This window comes from Liolophura sinensis, chromosome 3 (genome assembly GCF_032854445.1).
Source record: "Liolophura sinensis isolate JHLJ2023 chromosome 3, CUHK_Ljap_v2, whole genome shotgun sequence".
Classification (NCBI taxonomy): Eukaryota; Metazoa; Mollusca; class Polyplacophora; order Chitonida; family Chitonidae; genus Liolophura; species Liolophura sinensis.
This window is the reverse complement of record NC_088297.1, coordinates 23,637,661-23,660,369: the sequence shown is the minus strand read 5'-3', so window position 1 is coordinate 23,660,369 and position 22,709 is coordinate 23,637,661. Positions and strand designations below refer to the sequence as shown.

Genomic DNA, 22,709 nt, shown 5'->3' with positions numbered 1-22,709 from the left:
TGCCTAAAAATAGTTTTTGTCACATCAGAGATAAACAAATCATTACCAAATGTGCCACTGTCATAGCAACGAATGTCCTGGCAAAACTCACATCAGAGATAAACAAATCATTACCAAATGTGCCACTGTCGTAGCAACGAATGTCCTGGCAACAAAACTCACATCAGAGATAAACAAATCATTACCAAATGTGCCACTGTTGCAGCAATGAATGTCCGGGCAACAAAACTCAGCCCTATGATCCCTATGATTTACTCTGTACATGTAGAAATACTTGTTAAAATATCCAAGCACACATTTCGCCTTGTGTTGTTACATATTTTGTCACAACAATTCGAAATATCAGAAAGTCACTGTTAATATGTACATGTAGACGAAGTGATGTAAATCTGAAGACATGCACAAAACGGCCCTGTAAATTACCCTATATGACCTAAAATTTCACTCACAAAATTGCATTTTTTGAAGCAAACAAATGTCACAACATATTATTTTTGGTGCTGAAACTTACAATTTTCAAGCAGAATATCATCGCATGTTTCAAGAAAACATCTTTCTAAAATCAACAGAACTCTCAGAATTGGGAAAAGTGGGCAAGTTAGTCATGAACGAAATTTATGGTCACTTAGGGTAAGCTTTGAGCACAAACCTAAAGCGTTTTCTCCAGAATGTTCTGGACATATTGACTTGTGTCTTTACCTGCAAAGTTATGATGGTATATATATATATATATATATATATATATATATATATTTATATATATATCAATGATGAACACACTTAAATACATGAAGACAAGATTAAAGATGGGGCACAAAAGCTGGAGGATTTCTGAACACTTGAGAACAAGAATAATCCACACAAAACAGTGCTCAGGTATGGGTAGCCGAAATGACATCAAATTTGTGTAGTCGAGGTCCAAATAGAACTGTTAAAGAACTTCATCATTGCAAAATGAGAAGAAAAAAAAAGCAGAAAATCACAAGATACTGAGGTGGAGATTTTTGGAAACTGCTAAACCTAAATCCTACAACCGAAACACTACATATACAGAAAGTTTAGTCTGAATTGCACAAGCCAAAAATTTGCATTCTCCAGTGTAATTTCTTTAACCATTATCTAGAACATAATACTACAGGAAGCATCCAAACCACACGGCAACAATCTAACAATCCCTTGAACTAAAGTTTAAAAAATTAGCAGATAAAAATGGAAAGTAAAACAGATACATAAGCTTCAGTGAAAGCTGTCCCTGCATGCAAAATTATGAAATCCTGGGTTATGATATTTACGGTACTAATAAGAACAAAAGTTAAAATAGGTATCGTATCACCTGCTTAACTGCGATAAATTCACTATAAAGAGCCTCAGATCCTGGGAGAAAGCAATAATATCGCAAACCAAGTTGAGAACTCAAGCTACATGTACAGTTCAAATCACAAAAAATTACTTAAACGATGTACAGTAACACCTGAAACACTCTCGCCGACGAATATTTATAAAGATTGATGATACTCTTGTATTAACCTGCACTCAGATTCACATATGTATTTATATATATATATATATATATACATTCTATATACACGCACCTACAGGTGTGAATGATTCAAGACTAGTTTTGCTAATTTGTAATGAGCAGGGCGCTGATGCGAGGTGGGGTAGCCATGTCACCAAACTGACGTTTTTAGTATAAATTATGCCATGACTACTTAGAGCAACATTTACAAACAAAAACACTACTAACCAGTATCTACAATCAGACTCGATCAGCCGTCCACCGACCACGCTGGTGTATGGCATTCAAAACAGTCAATGGTGTGCTTTATTTTGTATATCTTAGGCCAAATTGAAAAAGCTGCTTGTTTACTGTAACTAGCACAATTTGTGAGTTTTGGTATATACATGCAAATTTGGTCTAGATTTTTTTTCCACGTGATCATGAGATTGAGATAAAATCACTGCTACACTTAATTGCTTCATGAACAGAGAACTGTTCACTCTGAGGTCTTCACATGCATTCCAGAGAAAAAAAAGGTGGCTAATATTCTGAACTTGTCATGGCATTTGCTCGGTGGCATCACTAATAAGTTCATTTTCCTTCTTACATGCATACTTTAATTCCTCAACCTTTTCCCAATATTAAAGAGCAACTTTCAGTGCAATTTATGCACATTTAGAATTTGTTTTTGGTGACAAAACTACATTGGTTGGACTGGCCAATTTCAGGGCTTCAAAAAAAGAATAATTTTATCAATCTACACAGGATAATGCCTTCAGAATATGCTTGAATAAGCACCTTGCAAACCTGTGAAAAGGTTGAAGGCTTACAGTAGTTCACTTCCTTCATAATCAAATATTAATAACATGACAGTTCCATTTATAAGTGAATTTAACCTCTCTTTATCACATGAATGAAATAAGGAGAAAAATAGCGTCAACTTCCGGAGACTTTTTATAAGACTTTATCCCAATCTCACCATCATTTGTGGATTAATAAGGCTCTTCACATTTAAATTTGAAATCCTAGGGAACAACCAAAAGATGTCCAAATGCTACACACTTAATAATGCGTAATTTGAGGCCTCTGCTCGCAGGTCAATAATGATTATCTCCCCTGACATCATGAGTAGTCTCCCTTGAGTATCTGGACACCGCTGATTGGGAACTGCATGATGGGTCCTATCAGAGACGCCCACATCTCCACAGTCCATCAAGCGACTACTGGAAAGCAAACCCCCACGAACACGGAGAGATATTAAAACCTAGGTAATGTATGTACAGGTTAAGTCCTGGGACAACGGACACGGCGTGGATTAAGCGTGGCAGGCCCATCTATAACAACGGCTGCTGCTGCGCCTGGTACATCTGAGGAGGCGCAGACATCTGGTGCGTCGCATACATTGTCTGCATATTCATTGATGGCTGCATTGCACTCTGAGAAGGCTCGCCTTGCGGGTTGTAGGTGGAAACTTGTGGACCATAACTCGACACAGATATTGATGCGGGGGCACTGCAATAGACAGATTTAACAAGAAATTTATCATGACATTTAACAGGAAATTTAAACGACACAAATGACATTAAAAAAATTAGTCTGATGTAAATTTGATCTCACCAACCACAGTCGTTCAGGTGAGCACATGTATTTCTTACTTAAGTCTCAATATTCTACATGCATGTGCTTCGTTATTACTTAACTGTAATGCCTTAGTGGTCCAATGTTATGAATGAGAGTTGTACCAGGCAGAACAATTAAGCAAGGAGAAAATTAACATGTCTTAGTAATCTAAGCAGACATATAACATATCCCAAATCCACATTGTTCTTAAGAATGGAGCCACAGGGTGTATTTAGAGAATAAAGAGCTGCGATATTGTCTGGAGCTAAAAAGCAGATTACACTAATTCTCCTCATTTTGGGACAGATATTAGCACTGTTAACTACAATATTACATTTCTTTATCAGCCTTTTGGAAAGTAAAGGTATGAATATGTTGTTCATTAAACGGTCTATGTGAGAAAAAAGAAACTCAATATTGCTACTACAATGACATATATATTGGCTAAAATGAGCAGACCAGGTGTCCCAAAATTGAGAAGAAATAGGGTAGGGTAGATGACCAAAAAATTTGTCCCAAAAGGCATTTTTGAAGGCCAAATGTCAAACAAGTTACTTTTGGTGCTGAAAACCATAACTTTCCAACAGGAAATCACATTACATTACAACTGAACACTCAAAATCAGGCAAAATGTCCAACACAGACACGGGTGATGAGTGGAGGTCATTTACTCTAGTTAACAGTGCTTGATAAACTTACCTATTATAATGTTGTTGTTGACTGGGTTGAGCCATGTGTTGTCCCTGTGGTTGTTGTTGTTGCACCATGCCCTGTGGGAGAGTTGTCTGCCCTTGGTGTAAACCTCCTTGGGGCATATATTGTGCCTGGCCGTTATAAATAGGCTGAGGGAAGATAACCAAACAGGCCATATATAATGCAGCGCGCTGTATAAATGAAATCCTTATATACTGGGCGCAACCAGCGGAAATGCTCACAGCCGACCGGCACAAAGGGATTGTAGCCACAATCGACTATAGACCCTACCATTGAGTTTGCACTTGATTGTAAAAACAAGCTGCGTCGCTTTCACAAAGGAATTGTAATGAGATTGTAAATTTTTGAGGTCACAATTGTGATCATAGGCTAAATAAAGGTGGCCTGTGAAAACGGACAATGTACCAAGTTTTCTTTCCTTTATTTTTAAAAGTTCTAAATCATAATAATTCACCAGTTAACAGCAACATGCTCGTAACATCTTTTTGAGACAACCAAGATATTACGCATTTTTGCAAACTGAGTCCAACATAACTAATAGCCCACCTACGTAATACGCAAGTAGTTGCACTTAATGTTAATTTTTCAGCAATTGAAAATGTTTACAACAGTGTCAACCCGATGGTAATTTCTGATTGTAAGTTACAACTCTCATAGATTATAATCCCTTCATGCAAGATGGCGTCAATTGTAATCCAGGGCTATACTATCGAGATCTTAGTGATTTACAATCAACTTAGGCTTATGATTCCTTCATGTGCGGGGCCCCAGGAAAATTTCTTGAGCTTTGTCATTTGTCCCTCAAAAACATACATTGATCAATAAAAACTTGACAGGGGCATCTAAGCATAACTTTAGCTCAATACATGAAGTACTTAAGCTTTACCTTAACTTGGATCCTAATCCAAAAAAAAAAAAAGACATGAAGTCCAGAATGTTACAATTTACAGAAATGACCACAAATCTAGGGTATCAGAGATGGACCATCCCCACTGGGTTTCGTTCTGGTACTCTACATGAATGCCCAACCTGTTTCCATGCATGAAGTACATTTTGAGATACCACTCTTAACACGGATTCCCACACACCAGAGGCTTATAATATATGGTCATTAATCTATCTCACTGGTGAGAGGCTCCTGGGTCATTCTGCTGCACTTACCTGTGGATATTGTTGTTGTGGGAGATGATGATGTTGTTGTTGTTGTTGAAGTGAGGGTGCAGGATATTGATTTGAAGGTTTGCCCATGTACCCGGGTATCTCCTTCATCAAACTGTGGTACATCTGTAACGCGTCTACCACCTTTGCGTTCAACTCCATCAATGAGTTGTGCTTCCTACAGTGAAAAACAAGATTCCCTCTACCTCACCAAAACAGCTGATTTATGTGTATTGCTTGATTTGACAGCCTACACGTACGAAGAATTATTTCCTTTCAGATTTATTCAGTTATCAGGTGCCTGTTTTACAAAGTCATGTTTTGCGTGTATTTAGTCATAAATATTTTACTCATATGATCACAGCAAGCGTTGTGATGGGAGAAAACAGGGGCAGACCCCTGGGAAAACCCAAGACCACCTGCAGGTTTATACTGTCAGACCCTCCAACGTATGACCAGAGAGGAAACCAGCATGAGCTGGACCTGATCAACTTTGTGCTGGGCTGGAACGATAACCACTTGACCACAAAATGTTCCTGATTGACCTTAATATAACATGATACATATAGTAATAAAGCCTTAATGGACCACAAGAAGAAGCCAGCATGAGCTGGTATTAGCAATAGGAAGACAATCATGTCCGGCGACATTGGTTACAACTTACCTGTCCACCTGTTCAAGTTCCATGTCAATCAGAGGTCCCATCCCTTTACATTGCTCTGTAACAAACACATCAAACAATCAGCAGGACAGTCACCTATTCCACCTCAGATTTAGTTTTTGTCACAAGTGACACATTTATCCACATTGTAGGACCACACACATGTAGGAGTTTTTGTCACATGTGACACATTTATCCACCTTGTAGGACCACACACATGTAGGAGTTTTTGTCACATGTGACACATTTATCCACCTTGTAGGACCACACATGTAGGAGTTTTTGTCATAAGTGACACATTTATCCACCTTGTAGGACCACACATGTAGGAGTTTATGTCACATGTGACACATTTATCCACCTTGTAGGACCACACATGTAGGAGTTTTTGTCACATGTGACACATTTATCCACCTTGTAGGACCACACACATGTAGGAGTTTTTGTCACATGTGACACATTTATCCACATTGTAGGACCACACACATGTAGGAGTTTATGTCACATGTGACACATTTATCCACCTTGTAGGACCACACACATGTAGGAGTTTATGTCACAAGTGGCACATTTATCCACCTTGTAGGACCACACACATGTAGGAGTTTTTGTCATAAGTGACACATTTATCCACCTTGTAGGACCACACATGTAGGAGTTTATGTCACATGTGACACATTTATCCACCTTGTAGGACCACACATGTAGGAGTCTATGTCACAAGTGGCACATTTATCCACCTTGTAGGACCACACACATGTAGGACTTTTTGTCACAGGTGACACATTTATCCACCTTGTAGGACCACACACATGTAGGACTTTTTGTCACAGGTGACACATTTATCCACCTTGTAGGACCACACACATGTAGGACTTTTTGTCACAGGTGACACATTTATCCACCTTATACAGCCACACAGAGTTTTGTGAAGATATTTTAAACTAGGAAAAAGTATTGAGACAGAAAGTATCGTTGTAAGGCCAATTTATGTCTTTCTGAAAGCGCATTTTTATACAACAAAGGTTAAGGTGAAATAAAGTACACTTGATCTATTTAATAAGATAATCAGTCAATTAGATGGATTTGGGCATTCCTTACCCCTTAGGCATAACAACACTTCTGCCGAAATGTGTACATGTAAACTGTAAACAAATCTGACACGTACAATGTATCTCTCAAGTTTTGAAATGAAGTAAGACAATCACATAGAATTCTTTAAGTCCATTTTTCTTCACAGCATGCTGCACAGAGAGAGAAATCAACAATGAAAGAAACAAAAACATAGAGCATTAATTTCAATGGATAAGCTGTACATGCTTTCTGATTTGACCAGCAAAATGCCTGTGACTATTCAGAGGAAATCCTTGCATGAGAGTGTCAGGTTTGCCAATGTCACGGAGGCAGTAGAGTCTATCTAACAGCATGCAGCTGTTCTAGGTCTTACCTTCTAGATGGATTAATTCCGGGGTATCCGGTTGAGTTTCTCCTGTGGGATCCGCATTTTGGATCATCTGCAAACACTCCTCTATTTTCCCCTGAAAATAAACATATGCAATCCTATCAAAGTCTTTCATTATTCACACGTTTGCACTGCAGCAGGGGTTTCACAAGCTGAGATGGCTACAGCGCTAGCTCAATGAAAATGTCAAATTCTTCACCAATGAAGTGTTTGTATACATGTATCCTTGGGGTGCCATTTTACGTCGGACATGTACTTTACAATTTTTCATTCATATGACAACGAGTACTCATTAGGTGTGTGTACATATACTGTGTGTTCTTGTGGCCAGGCCATGCCGCCAAAATGCTGCCGCCATCAGGCTGAAGACACCAGACATGACACCCTACCCAGTCACATTATACTGACACCAGGCCAACCAGTCATGTGTCCTTGCTCTAAACTCTCAGTGCAAGAGAGGCAGCAACATTTACTTATTAATGTGATTGGTCTTTTACGCTGTATTCAAGAATATTTCACTGATATGACGGTGGCCAGTATTATGGTGGGAGGAAACCAGGCAGAGCCTGAAAGAAAGTACTGTTTTTTATAAGGTCTTTGGTATGACCTGCCCAGGTTTGATCCATGTCTCCCGACTTCAAGGCAGACGTTCTAACCAAGCAGCAGTTATGATGTATTTGAATCCAACTCTTGCTGCTTTGTCTTCATCTACAAATCTGGAGGTTTGTCAGATACCTGCCAAAGGTCAGTGGTTTACTCCGGGCACACAGGATCCCTCTATCCACAAACCTGATCTCCATCATACAAGTGAAAAATTCCTAATTTTTCATCTGCTTCTGAACAAGTGCATAAAGTCTGTATGTACAGCAATATAACAAAATTTAAATCAGGCTTAAATCTTTATATCACTCTCAACCTAATACAGCCTAACTATCCATTTCAGTCTATTCTAATATCAAGCCTGAACTCTAACTAATTCCAAAGAACTGGACCCATGACTAACATATGTTATTGTAGAGTTCTCCCCCCTTACCTCGTCAATCTCCAGTTCCTCTGCTACAGGCTCTACTGTCTTCACCTCCACCTCTTCACTAAACTGAACTTTCTTCTCTGATTTGCCTAGAACAGAGACAATAGTTTTTAATCAAATCATCCTGAACCATACTTTAGACAACAACAAACAACAGCCACAGAATTCCGTCAGCAAGACCAATGCCACAGACAAACTGTTCCAGGGAGACAATAATATCTCCTCGCTACTACAGTAAGTGAATTTCCATTGAAATTCGCTGAAGGCTTTAGTGTGCTGTAGAAGAGGTTACATGGGTCAATCTCAGAAATCACCATAGTCAACTGGGCTTTGCTTCGCAAAGCAATCATAGGCTAAGTCAACAAGTACCATTACAAAGTATGTCTTTAACTTGCGTCCCAAAGGAAAGGAGTGAACCAGGAATACCCCGGCCGTGCAGGAAATATATACAGGAAATACCTTTCAACATTAGGGAGCTAAAGTAAACGTGTTGTCACCATGCTGTCAATAATAGAGACACGTTGAAGCTGAGACAAGACAAAGTTTCACCAAAGTTTTACTGGGTTGAAATAAATCTAAAAAAATATTTCATGCCGGTTTAAGATACTTTGAATGGTAGTCTTTCAGTGGATATAAACATTAGTCAGGTGCTGTCTTTCAATTAAAAAGGCAAAGGAAACTCTAACGTGAAGTAAGTATCAGATGACTGACCATTAAACACAGTCCATTTTAACAGCTTTCTTTTTGTATAAGTTTTCAAATGGGGTAAACTGGTTTTAAAACATCAGATTCAATGATGGTCTGCAGCGACACAGAGGGTATCAGTGATATCAAATAAATATTTTTTGCTTGAAATCGTTTGTTTCAAGGTCCATTTGGTGAAAGTGTTCACACACATAATGTGATGTCACTTGTCCCAAATCCAACATGGTCAGAAAAAGCCAATGTTGAATCCAAAGTTCCAACGGGAATTTACTGGGTAAAAAAATTCAACAGAAAACAAGCCAGTGATTTAAGTCTTTCATCTTATGTATACTTCATATTTGGGTTTCCTTTGCCTTCAATGCTTTTAGCAACACCATATATTTAAAATCATATTCGAGTACGAGTAATGTTTTATAGGTTAAGTTTAACACGAAGGTCTGTCTCACTCTCTTCTGGCTCGACACTGAGGTCAGCTGTGACAAAGTTTGCTGGGAACAGTCCCTCTCCTCTGTGGTTATATCCCTTCCACCAGTTGGCATCACTGAAACAAAACGTCACAAACAAATATATCTCAATAAAATACTTCACAACTCATAACATCCTCAATCAAGTACTTCACAACTCACAACATAATCAATCAAACACTTCACAACTCACAACATCCTCAATCAAACACTTCACAACTCACAACATAATCAATCAAACACTTCACAACTCACAACATCCTCAATCAAACACTTCACAACTCACAACATAATCAAACAAGTACTTCACAACTCACAACATCCTCAATCAAATACTTCACAACTCGCAACATCCTCAATCAAGTACTTCACAACTCGCAACATAATCATCAAATACTTCACAACTCATAACATAATCATCAAATACTTCACAACTCAAATACTTCACAACTCATAACATAATCATCAAATACTTCACAACTCGCAACATAATCAATCAAACACTTCACAACTCATAACATAATCAAACACTTCACAACTCATAACATCCTCTATCAAGTACTTCACAACTCACACCATCCTCAATCAAGTACTTCACAACTCACAACATCCTCAATCAAGTACTTCACCACTCACAACATCCTCAATCAAGTACTTCACAACTCGCAACATAATCATCAAATACTTCACAACTCATAACATCCTCAATCAAGTACTTCAGAACTCACAACATCCTCAATCAAGTACTTCACAACTCACAACATCCTCAATCAAGTACTTCACAACTCGCAACATAATCATCAAATACTTCACAACTCATAACATCCTCAATCAAGTACTTCACAACTCGCAACATCCTCAATCAAGTACTTCACAACTCACAACATCCTCAATCAAGTACTTCACAACTCATAACATCTCAATTAAGTACTTCACAACTCGCAACATAATCAATCAAGTACTTCACAACTCAAATCAATCAAGTACTTCACAACTCACAACATCCTCAATCAAATACTTCACAACTAGCAACATAATCAACCAAACACTTCACAACTCACAACATAATCAATCAAACACTTCACAACTCACAACATAATCAAACACTTCACAACTCATAACATCCTCTATCAAGTACTTCACAACTCACACCATCCTCAATCAAGTACTTCACAACTCATAACATCCTCAATCAAGTACTTCACAACTCACAACATCCTCAATCAAGTACTTCACAACTCGCAACATAATCATCAAATACTTCACAACTCATAACATCCTCAATCAAGTACTTCACAACTCACAACATCCTCAATCAAGTACTTCACAACTCATAACATCTCAATTAAGTACTTCACAACTCGCAACATAATCAATCAAGTACTTCACAACTCAAATCAATCAAGTACTTCACAACTCACAACATCCTCAATCAAATACTTCACAACTCACAACATCCTCAATCAAGTACTTCACCACTCACAACATAATCAATCAAGTACTTCACAACTCGCAACATAATCATCAAATACTTCACAACTCATAACATCCTCAATCAAGTACTTCAGAACTCACAACATCCTCAATCAAGTGATTCACAACTCACAATATCCTCAATCAAGTACTTCACAACTCGCAACATAATCATCAAATATTTCACAACTCATAACATCCTCAATCAAGTACTTCACAACTCGCAACATCCTCAATCAAGTACTTCACAACTCACAACATCCTCAATCAAGTACTTCACAACTCATAACATCTCAATTAAGTACTTCACAACTCGCAACATAATCAATCAAGTACTTCACAACTCAAATCAATCAAGTACTTCACAACTCACAACATCCTCAATCAAATACTTCACAACTCGCAACATAATCAACCAAACACTTCACAACTCACAACATAATCAATCAAACACTTCACAACTCACAACATAATCAAACACTTCACAACTCATAACATCCTCTATCAAGTACTTCACAACTCACACCATCCTCAATCAAGTACTTCACAACTCATAACATCCTCAATCAAGTACTTCACAACTCACAACATCCTCAATCAAGTACTTCACAACTCGCAATATAATCATCAAATACTTCACAACTCATAACATCCTCAATCAAGTACTTCACAACTCACAACATCCTCAATCAAGTACTTCACAACTCATAACATCTCAATTAAGTACTTCACAACTCGCAACATAATCAATCAAACACTTCACAACTCCCAACATAATCAATCAAACACTTCACAACTCATAACATCCTCAATCAAGTACTTCACAACTCACAACATCCTCAATCAAGTACTTCACAACTCACAACATCCTCAATCAAGTACTTCACAACTCATAACATCCTCAATCAAGTACTTCACAACTCACAACATCCCCAATCAAGTACTTCACAACTCGCAACACAATCATCAAATACTTCACAACTCGCAACATAATCAATCAAACACTTCACAACTCACAACATAATCAATCAAACACTTCACAACTCACAACATAATCAATCAAATACTTCACAGCTGGCAACATAATCAAATACTTCACTACTCACAAACATCCTTAATCAAATATTTCACTATTCACATCACCCTCAAGCAAACACTTTACTACTCGATCTCACCATGTCAACCACAACGCCCTACTCATTCTTTCATGGTCCTACGAATACCGGATAAATTACAAAACAGGTTTTTACTTGGAATACCCTAGCTGACTACCCACAGGCTTTATTTAATAAGAGATTATGAAAAAATATTAAAAGATAACTGCACGATATGCTCAGACCTAAAACTGTACAATTCAAATGTTCGCCTGTACTTTATATTTTGATCAAAGAAATGGATAAACTGCAGAAAATTGGATAGGGTTTTCAATGTATTTCAGGCTTTCTTCGCTTTCATAAAGAAAGCAGTTATCTTACCTGTCATCTAAAACACTAATTAATTCTCCAGCCTTGAAAGTAAGCTCATTATCCTCCGCCGCCTCGAAATCATACAACGCTCGTACCTGCAAACAGAGGTATAGTGTTTGATTATGACAAGGTCTAACAGAGGTACACATAATAATATGTAACATTTAGCTACATTTATAACAACTCAGTAGCGCACAGATGCCATCATCTACACACAATATGCATCAACGGAGATCAAGTAGTGGGTTCACATGATGCTGATTACCAGATCCGTCTAACCACAGTCCAGTCTAGGAAGTAAAGTTCAGGATGCTCCTTGTCCAGTCATTGCAGCACACACATGAAAGTTTGCTTCATGACTATCATTTCCTACCGGCATTAATTCTTTCTGCATCGCACTGCTTAAACTTAAGTCAATCCACACTTCAGAGAAAAACTAGCTGGAGCAATAAAAAAACACAACAGCTTGTATATACTGTATGCAACGTATTCAACCAAAAATAAGTTGTACGCCACATTCGTTTACAGTTTGCTTAAAAATAAACATGGTGGCTATTATCCCACTTCAAACCCACAATGCATTGCCAACTTAAAAATTCCACAATATGAATATATATGATTTTCCCATTTTTTGAGGATTTTCATTCAGATAAATGCGTCTTTATCAGGAGCCATTATTGGGACAGTCTACATTTCCAACAAATTACATCGTTTTTCAGTTTTATTTTAATACCCTCCTCTGGCACAGACAAAAAAGATTCCTTCTGACCTTAAAATAAAAATTTTAAGTTGTTAGTCCTGGACACAGTTTGATAATCTGGGTCGCTGAATGACCTTAAGAGTTTCACTGTCTCCACCCTTGTCCACCCATGACCTACCTTGCGGACCTCCTTCTGCTTGGGGGCAGTGAGCGGGGTACTGTAGGTAGGGTAGGAGGTCATACCTGCAGTGGGGTACAGGCTAGTCACCTTGGCTGGCTGTGACTTCTCAGCCTCCTTTAGTGACAGGGCAATTGCTGAAAAACGAGGCATCACATGGATCAACAGAGAGGATAACAGAAATGTGACGACAACCTTGATGGTCTTACAGAGTGATAATACTACCATTATAGTCCATCAGCTAGGGCATTTATCAGAGGTAATCAGGCTTACGTAAAGGGGACGGGCAGGCAGACAGGACCGAAGGGAAATCCCCCTAATTCCTCAACCTTTTCACATATAAAAGAGCAATTTTCAGAGTGCTTAATTCACATTTTTACTGTGATTTTGGAAACAAAATTACATTGGTTTGGCCAGTTTCAGGGCTTAAGAAAAAGTATAATTTTATCAGCCAACACAGAATAATGCCCTCAGCATAAGCTTGAATAACTACCTTGCAAACATGCCAAAAGGTTGAAGAATTACTGTATGAATTACTGTATTCAAGATCTAAAATAAGCAAAAACTGCTCACTGTTGATGTGCTAATATTATCAACTTTTCAGGAGTTTCAATCTTTTAAAAGTGTGTCCTATAACACCTGTCAGTTTAAGGACATCCTGTTGATAACTATAGGGGAGCTGGTGAAACAGAAATACACCTGTATTCACAAAAGCTGGTGGCCCTAATAAAGCTCCAGTCACAAAAGAACTAAGACGACCTACAACCTCAGCGATTCATCAACATTTTTTGATAAACTTTATGATACCCTGACTGAAACCTAACAAATCGTTGCTGTCACACCTTTTCTGACCTATCGACCACAAGTCTCCTATTTACCCATGGTAGTCACATGGTCGTATGAAATCATAGGCACTGTGACAAAAATACGCAAACCATTCATGAAGACCGTTTGTGAAGATCGTTTGTAAAGCCCGTACATAGCTCATACAACAACATCATTCAGGTTGGTCAGAACTATGTAGATTATAGCTGATCACACCTGGATTTTGTGCCTGTGACCACTCTGAGTGCCTTGCTATCCATGGTGATATCTTCAGATTCATCAAGATTTGCTAAGATCTCCACCAATTACAATCGTATGATCAAAAAAGATTTACGACAATTACCTCTAATTTTTCAATCGCAGACCTGTGTCTTAAGTCGTAAGTGTAGTTGTGACTTGAGCTTACAGTTACAGTGTTACAATGTTACGGTCACTCACTAATTTTAGAAATGCATGTTGCATGCAGTTATTTAATAGCTGTGTGACATAGTTACCTTTGGCAATATCATCTTCTTCTTGCTGACTTTGAACAACATTAGGGTCTGTGCTGACCTGAACTGTCTTTGGCTGTGACAAATAAACACAATATAAAGCATAAAGAAATGTAACCCAGAAATGTTCAACTTTTTAAAGAGAGAAACACTGTTAAATTTCAATGGAAAAAAATGGTAAAACGTTCAATAGGCTTTTTTTATACATCCACTACATACAAGACAGACTCATTTTTTACCTTCATGCAACAAATTCCACAAAATTCAGCGTGAAATGGAAAAAAATACTTCTTACCCCGAAATTTACACAATAATGCCTTTTTTAGGGGCAAGCTGAACGTTGATCAAAATCTACACAACATGGCTACATGACTTATTTATTAATAATTTCTGAATTTCTTCAATATTCTGGTGCATACTGTAATTCTTCAACCATTTTGCATATTTGCTCAGTGTTTATTCCAGCATATTCTGAATGCATTATTCTGTGCAGACTGATAACATTTTTGTGAAGGGCTGAAATAGGCCAACCCAACCAATGTTGTTTTGTCTCCAAAAGCAAATTAAAAATGTGCAAAAATAGCACCGAAAGTTGTTCTTTCTTATGGATAAAGGTTGAGGAAATAGGGTATCATAAATGACCTAAACAAAATCTGACCCAGATTTTTAGTAAGTCAGAAAGTATTATCCTTTGTGCTGAAAATTACATTTTTAAGTAGGACATCCTACCTGCCAAACAAACTGAACTTCAAATCACCTTTCTAAGGTCAAAAGAACTCACACAATCAGACAAAATGTGAAACATAGCCCAGAGCCGAAACTTCCTTCACCCTAATTCCTAAACCTTTTCAAATATTAAAGGACAACTTTCAGTGCAATTTATGAACTTTTCAAGTTGATTTAGGAGACAAAAACTGCAGTGGTTGGATTGACCAGTTTCTGGCCTTAACAAAAAGTATTATTTTACAAGTCAACACAAAATAATGCCTTCAGATTATGCCTGAATAAATACCTTGCAAACATGTGAAAAGTTTGAAGAATTACAGTATAATAACTTTGGTTTTCGCAAACTACTGACTTGAAAAAAAAGTGTGAAAAGTATGATAACATCAAAATGTCATCTAGATAAAATTCAGAAGCTGTTCATCCATAAGTAGAGTTTATCATCTTATTGTGATACAAACTGGTGACTGATCATGTAAATATGTCAAGTGAACCTTACCGTTGTGCTATCTAAGTCAGCAAAGTCTTGACCATCATCCTTGAGGCTTTTGTAAAACGAAGGGATCAAACTGAAAACAAAATACAGAAAACAAATTAAACACGGCTGATTTGAATTTTCTCGTTTCCTGTCAAGTTCGCAATACTGTGCAGTCAGACTGTCCTGATGCCAACGTATTCACAGACAAAGAACAGCCACTGTCCTCTGCCCAGTTACACAGTAACACTATACTGAAAATTGCTAACGCCCACATTCACCAATATGCTGTGCCTCCAGCAAATCTGGTTACAATGTTAAATTTGTACACAGTTTGACTGAACGATTTTGACTCATGAAAGAACACAATCAACCGACATGACACAGATACTCACTTGAGTGCAGGGTCATCTTTAAATTCTGACATCTCTGCCCACTTTTTTATCAGCAATTTCAACTTCTGTGCAACCCTCGGGTGTGCCTGATTTATAGGAAAAGTAAGGGTAAATAAATAAGATGCTGAAATTATATACAGATGCAAATATATAAAAACACACCATTTTTTAATTTCTTTGAATACCATGAATATGACTTTGGGGAAATATGAGACCCTTTTGCCTTTCATGATATTCATTTACTTATTTATTGCAAACAACCACAGTTTGTGCTCTTTTACTAATAGACAGCAAGTCAGCACATAAAATAACTCCATGTCAATAGGGATTTTCCTCTGTATGTTCTTGATGTCATGTAGTCCTTGATAACAAAAAAAGAAAAAAAAATGACCTTCTGTCCTATCAAACTCCTGCACTCCCCGACAAAGTCACGAGAACAAATCTCCAGGTGGAAGTTCCTGCCACAATTCTTCACACAGGCATCCAACAGCTGGAACCAACACAAAAAGCTATTAAATAAAGCCTCATACCCTGCATTTATGTGATTATTAAAAGATAAATGGAAACTCTCAAATGAATCTCATAAGAATCAAGATTTTGAGGGGCTTTTTTTATTTCATCTGTTGTTATTCATTATCAGTTGTTTATTATCATTTTTTGTAAGCATTACTGCACATAGTAAATACAAGTAAAATACATTGCATACAAATACAAACAAATGCATGGACACATGCACACTGGTAGCGATGTTTGATTGGAACACACAAACCAGTCATGTGCATGTAGTTAGTCTCAGAGAAAGTATAAATATTGAGTAGCCTTCAATAGATCTCAGTATTCAAATCCCTTGTCTGACCACAATATGGCTGAGATATTGCCGATGTGGCGTTAAGCCATAATCAATCACTCATTCAAATCCCTTGTCTCGCCACAATATGGCTGAGATATTGCTGACGTGGCGTTAAGCCATAATCAATCATTCATTCATTCAAATCCCTTGTCACAACAACTGCCACATGTCAGCAACACAGAAAGCATTTTCTTCCAACGAGCATTCAGCTGAGCAAGAAAGATAAAAAGTGAAGGGAAGTGGGAACACCATGGGCTACAGTACATGTATTAAAATGTACTTTGTATCTACTCTTAACACACAAAATGAAGCTTTGTTTTACGGGCAAAATGGCAAGAATGTTAACACAACAAAATTCGATGACAGAGTATATGTACATGATTTTGTATGTTGTCAATGGTGAAGTAGGAAGGCTTGTGCAGATAAATTGTGGCAGATTGCTGTTTGATGAATAAAAGTACATGTAACTTTCCTAAATAAGCTATGGTAATACACGGATTGTTTGGAGCCTTCATTTAAGCCCTGCATTGTGATTTATATATTCATTTACTGATTTATTTGGTTGGTTCTTTACACTGTACTAAAGACTATTTCATTGAGGAAACCCACAATCATCCACAGATGACTAGCAGACTGCCAAGGAAGCCAGGATGAGCCGGAGTTGAACTACAGATCGAACTTCAGAAGGATTGGATGACAATTACACCCTCGGGCATTTGCCTGACAGGGAGCTGGTCTTATATGGAGGGGCGCCTTACCGTCAGAGCCTGCATGGAGACGTGAGGGACACGATGGTTCATTCTCTTCACTATGGATCTCAGACAGTCTTTGGAACTGCAACAAAATCTCTCTCTGTTCAACATTTGTCTATATTAAATGCAACTTTTAACATACACTTTCTCCACTTCCTCATTTCACATTTGAAAACTTACAACATCACATGACATCTTTCATTTCTCCACTTAAAATAATCCAGGGCAAACCTGTGACATATATTTTATAATACAAGGTACCAAACAAAAGGTGACAGTTACCTACAACATTTCAAGCTTATTTCAGTGAACTGCTGTCAATTTGTTCTCTCCAAATTGAAAACTTTTGCATTTTAAGATAAAGGTTAAATGATAAAAAATGACAAGATAACCCGGACTGCTTTTCATACTCACGGTATAACCAATTTGTGTGGTATCCATATGTAGAAATCTTACAGAAACCAAAAATACATGTACAACAACAAAACACACTGCACTGAAACACAAACGGCTTGTGTAAACATTATCATATTAAATCTTGAAGGAACCAGAGAATCAGTTCTCAATGGTATTCTTTCATATACTGTAATTCTTCAACCTTTTCACATACATGTATTTGCAAGGTGTTTATTCACGGATATTCTGAAGACGTAATTCTGAGTTGACTGACAAAATTATACTTTTTATGACACCCTGACACTGGCCAATCCAACCAATGTAGTTTTGTCTCCAAAAGCAAATTAAAAATCTGCATGAATTGCACTGAAAGCTGCGCTTTCATGTGCCAAAAAGGTAGAGGAATTAGGGTACATATTATCATATAAAATGCAGTACATCCTACATGATGTGATGTGAAGCTTACCCTGATGATGACCTTGTGACCTTGTCACACACCTCCATTATCACTGCCCAGTCCTCCTGGGTATTCATTTCATTTGTGGCTTTCTCTACAACATATGTCAAATTAAAAACCAATTATAAGATCAACTTAACTGATTTTGTTTATTTATTGATTGGTAATTTTCTTACCAAGTTAGCCTTGCATTTTTAGTTTATTTATTTGATTGGCGTTTTACGCCATACTCAAGAGAATTTTACTTGTACAACAGCAGCCAACTTTATGGTGGGAGGACACTGGGCAGAGCCCAGGGGAGACCTACCACCACCTGCAGGTTGCTGGCAGGTGTTACAATGCACAACCGGAGATGAAGCCACCATGAGCTAACTTAATGCATTTTTAGAGCAAGGTGAGTAGTTTATAAGGCATTACATCAAATTATAGGTCACTTACTGTAATACTAATTTCATTTGACTTTACTGCCGTAGAACATTTCACTTAGTTTTACAACAACATTCTCTGGAGTAAACCATCCACCATTCAGGAATTATTCGATCTCATGCAATTCATCAAAGGTTAATCAGAATACCAACTTTCATCTTTATTCTTCATTTTATTGTCTTGTCTTCATAATGAAGTGAGGAATGCTCCATGTGGCTGCAATGTATGATGCTTATGTTTAAGGCAGTGCATTAATACATGTAAGCTGGAACTGCATAATGGAAAATGGAAAAACAAATACATGTAGCTTTGACACATACAGATGCAAATGACCTAAGCAAATGTGTCCCAAAACTACACACTGTGCAAGGAATGTTTATTTCAAAAAATTATGGTATCTTCATTACAGTGTAATCTATTGTACCAACATACCCTATTTCTTCGAAAATTTGGGACACTTGGTCTGCTCATTTTAGCCAATATATATGTACCTTTAGCAAGAATAATGAGTTTCCTTTTTTCTCACATGGCTAGACCATCTACTGAAAAACATGCTCATACCCTTACTTTTCCAAAAGGCTGGTAAAGAAATGTAATATTCAACTTTCAACACTACTAAGATCTGTCCAAAATTTAAGAAGAATTTGGGTACCTTAAGCATCATGCCTCAATGTTTACCACCTGTTAGATGTGATCCCTGTTTCACCCAGTGTTAATTTTTTAATTTCTACCTTCCCTTTGACAGCCCATATGAAAGCTCTGTTGGTATAACTTCAACTATTCCTTGGGCTTATTAACTTTGGAAATAACTCTTTTTGTTAACTTTGCATATTACATACACTGTGCATTCATCTTATGAGCACTGCTGATGACAGTAACAGTTATTTCAAGCTAGCTGATCCCTAGTAGATAGAGTTCTGCCGCACTCATAATTAACTTCACAAAGAATTATATATAAGATTACAACTTGAATCCGCCCTAATGTTTGGTATACATTTAACCCCAACTCACCATGTGCTAAAAATGTCAAAACTGACACTGACGATCCCTCCTATAGCAATAATCTAGTCTTTGAAATTTTTGAGTCGAAAATTCAGACTGAAGAACACCATAACACATAATCAAACCTTGGGAAAGGTACAGGCTGGTGGTTCAAAAATTTCTTCTAAAAATGGCAGTGTTTGATAGCTCTGCAAGCCGGCTGACTTTCAACATTAATGTGTACCAAACATCTGGAAGAACTAATTTCCTGCTACACTAAGTACCCAGCTGTTCAATGCTGTACATGGTAAGTAGAGCACTGTTCAAGTGGGCAATTCTTATAAGACAGTTTATGTGGACCATGTGTGCCATTACTGAGTGGAATATACCTGGGATGTTGTGTGTGCAGGTGCGCTGAGAGTTAAGAGCGCACAGATGACACCTCTTTTGGACTACAGACATTGTTTAGAAAGGATTTATCGGGCATGACGTGAAACAATGTATGGTTTACCATTGGTTGCCCCTGTAGCTACTTACTTTGAAATGGCCACTTGGGACTAGGTGACACCACCCCCTCCCCCACCAACCCCCAAACTCCTCACCTACAAACTTTTCAGACACACTTGTAACAGATATTGTAAAATCAAGGACATCATCTTTATGGGGTAAGCAATGGAGGTACAACAATGCTGGAAAGGCCATCGGAACTGAGCAACCAACAATGGCGTGTCAAGCTGATTGGAGTTTTGTGTTTTGAGAAGAAAAAAAAGTCAAAACGAAGACTCAGTACCCACGAAGCGGACAGACTGGTTCAGTGTTCGTGGAAATCCGATACAGAGATACCGACTGATCTCTGATCTGATCACTGCATAAGACCCGTTGGTTCTAGTGTTTAAATATGGTGGTATATGACTTGCGAAAGTGACTCGTCTCGAGTGTTTTCTTGACACTGACAAGTGACAGGCCAACAAGAAGTTGTTGTTGTAATGACCCATGAATCCTGGAAAACAAAGCAACAATATTTCAGAGAAACAAGGCCCCTCTATGTAATTTTAGTCTTCGATACATACCCACGTCTCCATCAAACGGCGAAGAACTGCTGAACCACGGCATTTTGAGCAGTTATTTAGAATAAGGTAAATTTTAAGATCCACTGACGGTATCTACCGATAAAATTGTCCACCTAATCTTAGCTACTGCGCATGACAGGGTGCTCAGCTGACGTCATCCGCTATGTTTTGCTTCCGGGTGGACGCACGTGCTTTTGACAGATCAGTTCTCGAACTATTGCACCGTGATTCATCATTTCTTTACTTTGTCGAATCTTTGTGAGCTGTACGCAACAAAGACTACATGAAAATCATTACTTCTTCATAAAATAGATTAAGTACCTATATTTGTTTATTTATAAATGCGTCTGACCAAATAAATAACTTTGCATATACAAGTTAGATCTAGATTTTCTTTGGTTTTCACAAATAATGCGAAGTAAGGAAGTATTCAAAATTATATTCAGAATTTTATCTGAGTAGGTTCTTTTACCGACCGCTTTAAACGTACACAATTAAAAATATCATCAAAGATGTTAATCTATGGTTGCCATATAAACTTTTAAACTCGGAACACCTTTTTTAAATTTGGAATCCCGACTCCTAAACTCGGAGCACTGTCGGCAGCACGAGAACATGGCGATGATCAATCGCCGACGGTCCACCGTCGGTAGGAACCGGTGTGGTTGAAACGTGTTCAACTTTCCTGGTCACCGAAGGTACGCAATATCACGAGAACACTCGAGCCGCTGGCTCCGATGCACTCAACCGTCATCCACTGGCGATCATCCTGGGTGAATGAGAACTTTAAACCTCGTCTTCATAGACCCGGCATATAACAGTGGACCGGGGACTCGAGCGTTCTCGTGGCATTGCATACAGGCGGTGACCAGGAGAGTGGAACGTGTTTCAAGCTCACCGATGCCACCCGGCATGTGCTCATGCAGCCAGCGGAAACCTATGAGAACCAAAGCTTAGTATGCTATGTTTTTTTTTATCTTTAAAGCTACGAATTTAATCTTGTATAACTTCCCGCCCAAATCTTACAACATCTTTTAATGTCTTTCACAATATCACCTTTTCAGCTGTATACACCAAAAAGACAATTTAGGAAAAACAACTCTGCCACAAAAACTTGAGATGTGCAAAATGTGTTTAAGCATCTAAGAACATTATTTCCTCTGGAGATTTCCCTGAAAAACCTAATCTTATCGTACAGTTTATAACGATCTTCCCTGCTTGATTAACCGGGCCGGGTTGCCAGGCACTCCATCTGTTTGATACTCAGATTATGAAAATTGAGGATGATATGTGTTTGTTTCAAATTGTTGACACCATAAGACTTGATTGACATATATAAAACCGTTAGAACAGTCGGCATTTATACGAGATGTACATCTGGATGCTGTGAAGCAATAAAGCTAATCTTCAGAGAACTTACGGATTAAGGGGGGAACAACTCTCAGCTCCTTGTTAGCTATACAAGCTTTACCATGCTGTGAGCAGAGGCACTTATCCGTAGATGTATTAAATTTGTTCTGGATAAATCTTGAATTGGTACACATTATTTCATGTTCATAGCACAAGGAGTGCTGCTATTTCTAAAAACTAAAAAGATAAAACTAAAGACATTTCTATATCTTCAAATTTGCTCTGTATTATAGGCGGTCCAGTGAAAATTTGTTTTGCATTTGTTTTTATGTTGCACAGATTGAATTTGCGATATAGCTGGCTAGCAATTTAAATAGTTTAATTAA

The 22,709-nt window shown here is 37.9% G+C and overlaps 1 protein-coding gene across 1 annotated transcript; it reads right to left on the bottom strand.

Annotated features, from left to right (window-relative positions):
• Positions 1 to 1,555: 1,555 nt before the first annotated feature.
• Positions 1,556 to 21,094, bottom strand: LOC135463628 (signal transducing adapter molecule 1-like). Its single transcript, XM_064740969.1, has 16 exons — positions 20,974 to 21,094; positions 18,506 to 18,590; positions 17,650 to 17,725; positions 16,433 to 16,531; positions 16,042 to 16,127; positions 15,671 to 15,740; positions 14,452 to 14,524; positions 13,133 to 13,269; positions 12,264 to 12,349; positions 9,298 to 9,392; positions 8,150 to 8,235; positions 7,102 to 7,192; positions 5,658 to 5,712; positions 4,997 to 5,171; positions 3,821 to 3,963; positions 1,556 to 3,013 (listed from the first exon to the last, which is right to left on the bottom strand). Exons 1-16 carry the CDS (start codon positions 21,014 to 21,016, stop codon positions 2,836 to 2,838), a joined length of 1,578 nt encoding a protein of 525 aa, XP_064597039.1. The 5' UTR covers positions 21,017 to 21,094; the 3' UTR covers positions 1,556 to 2,835.
• Between the last annotated feature and the right edge of the window lie 1,615 nt (positions 21,095 to 22,709).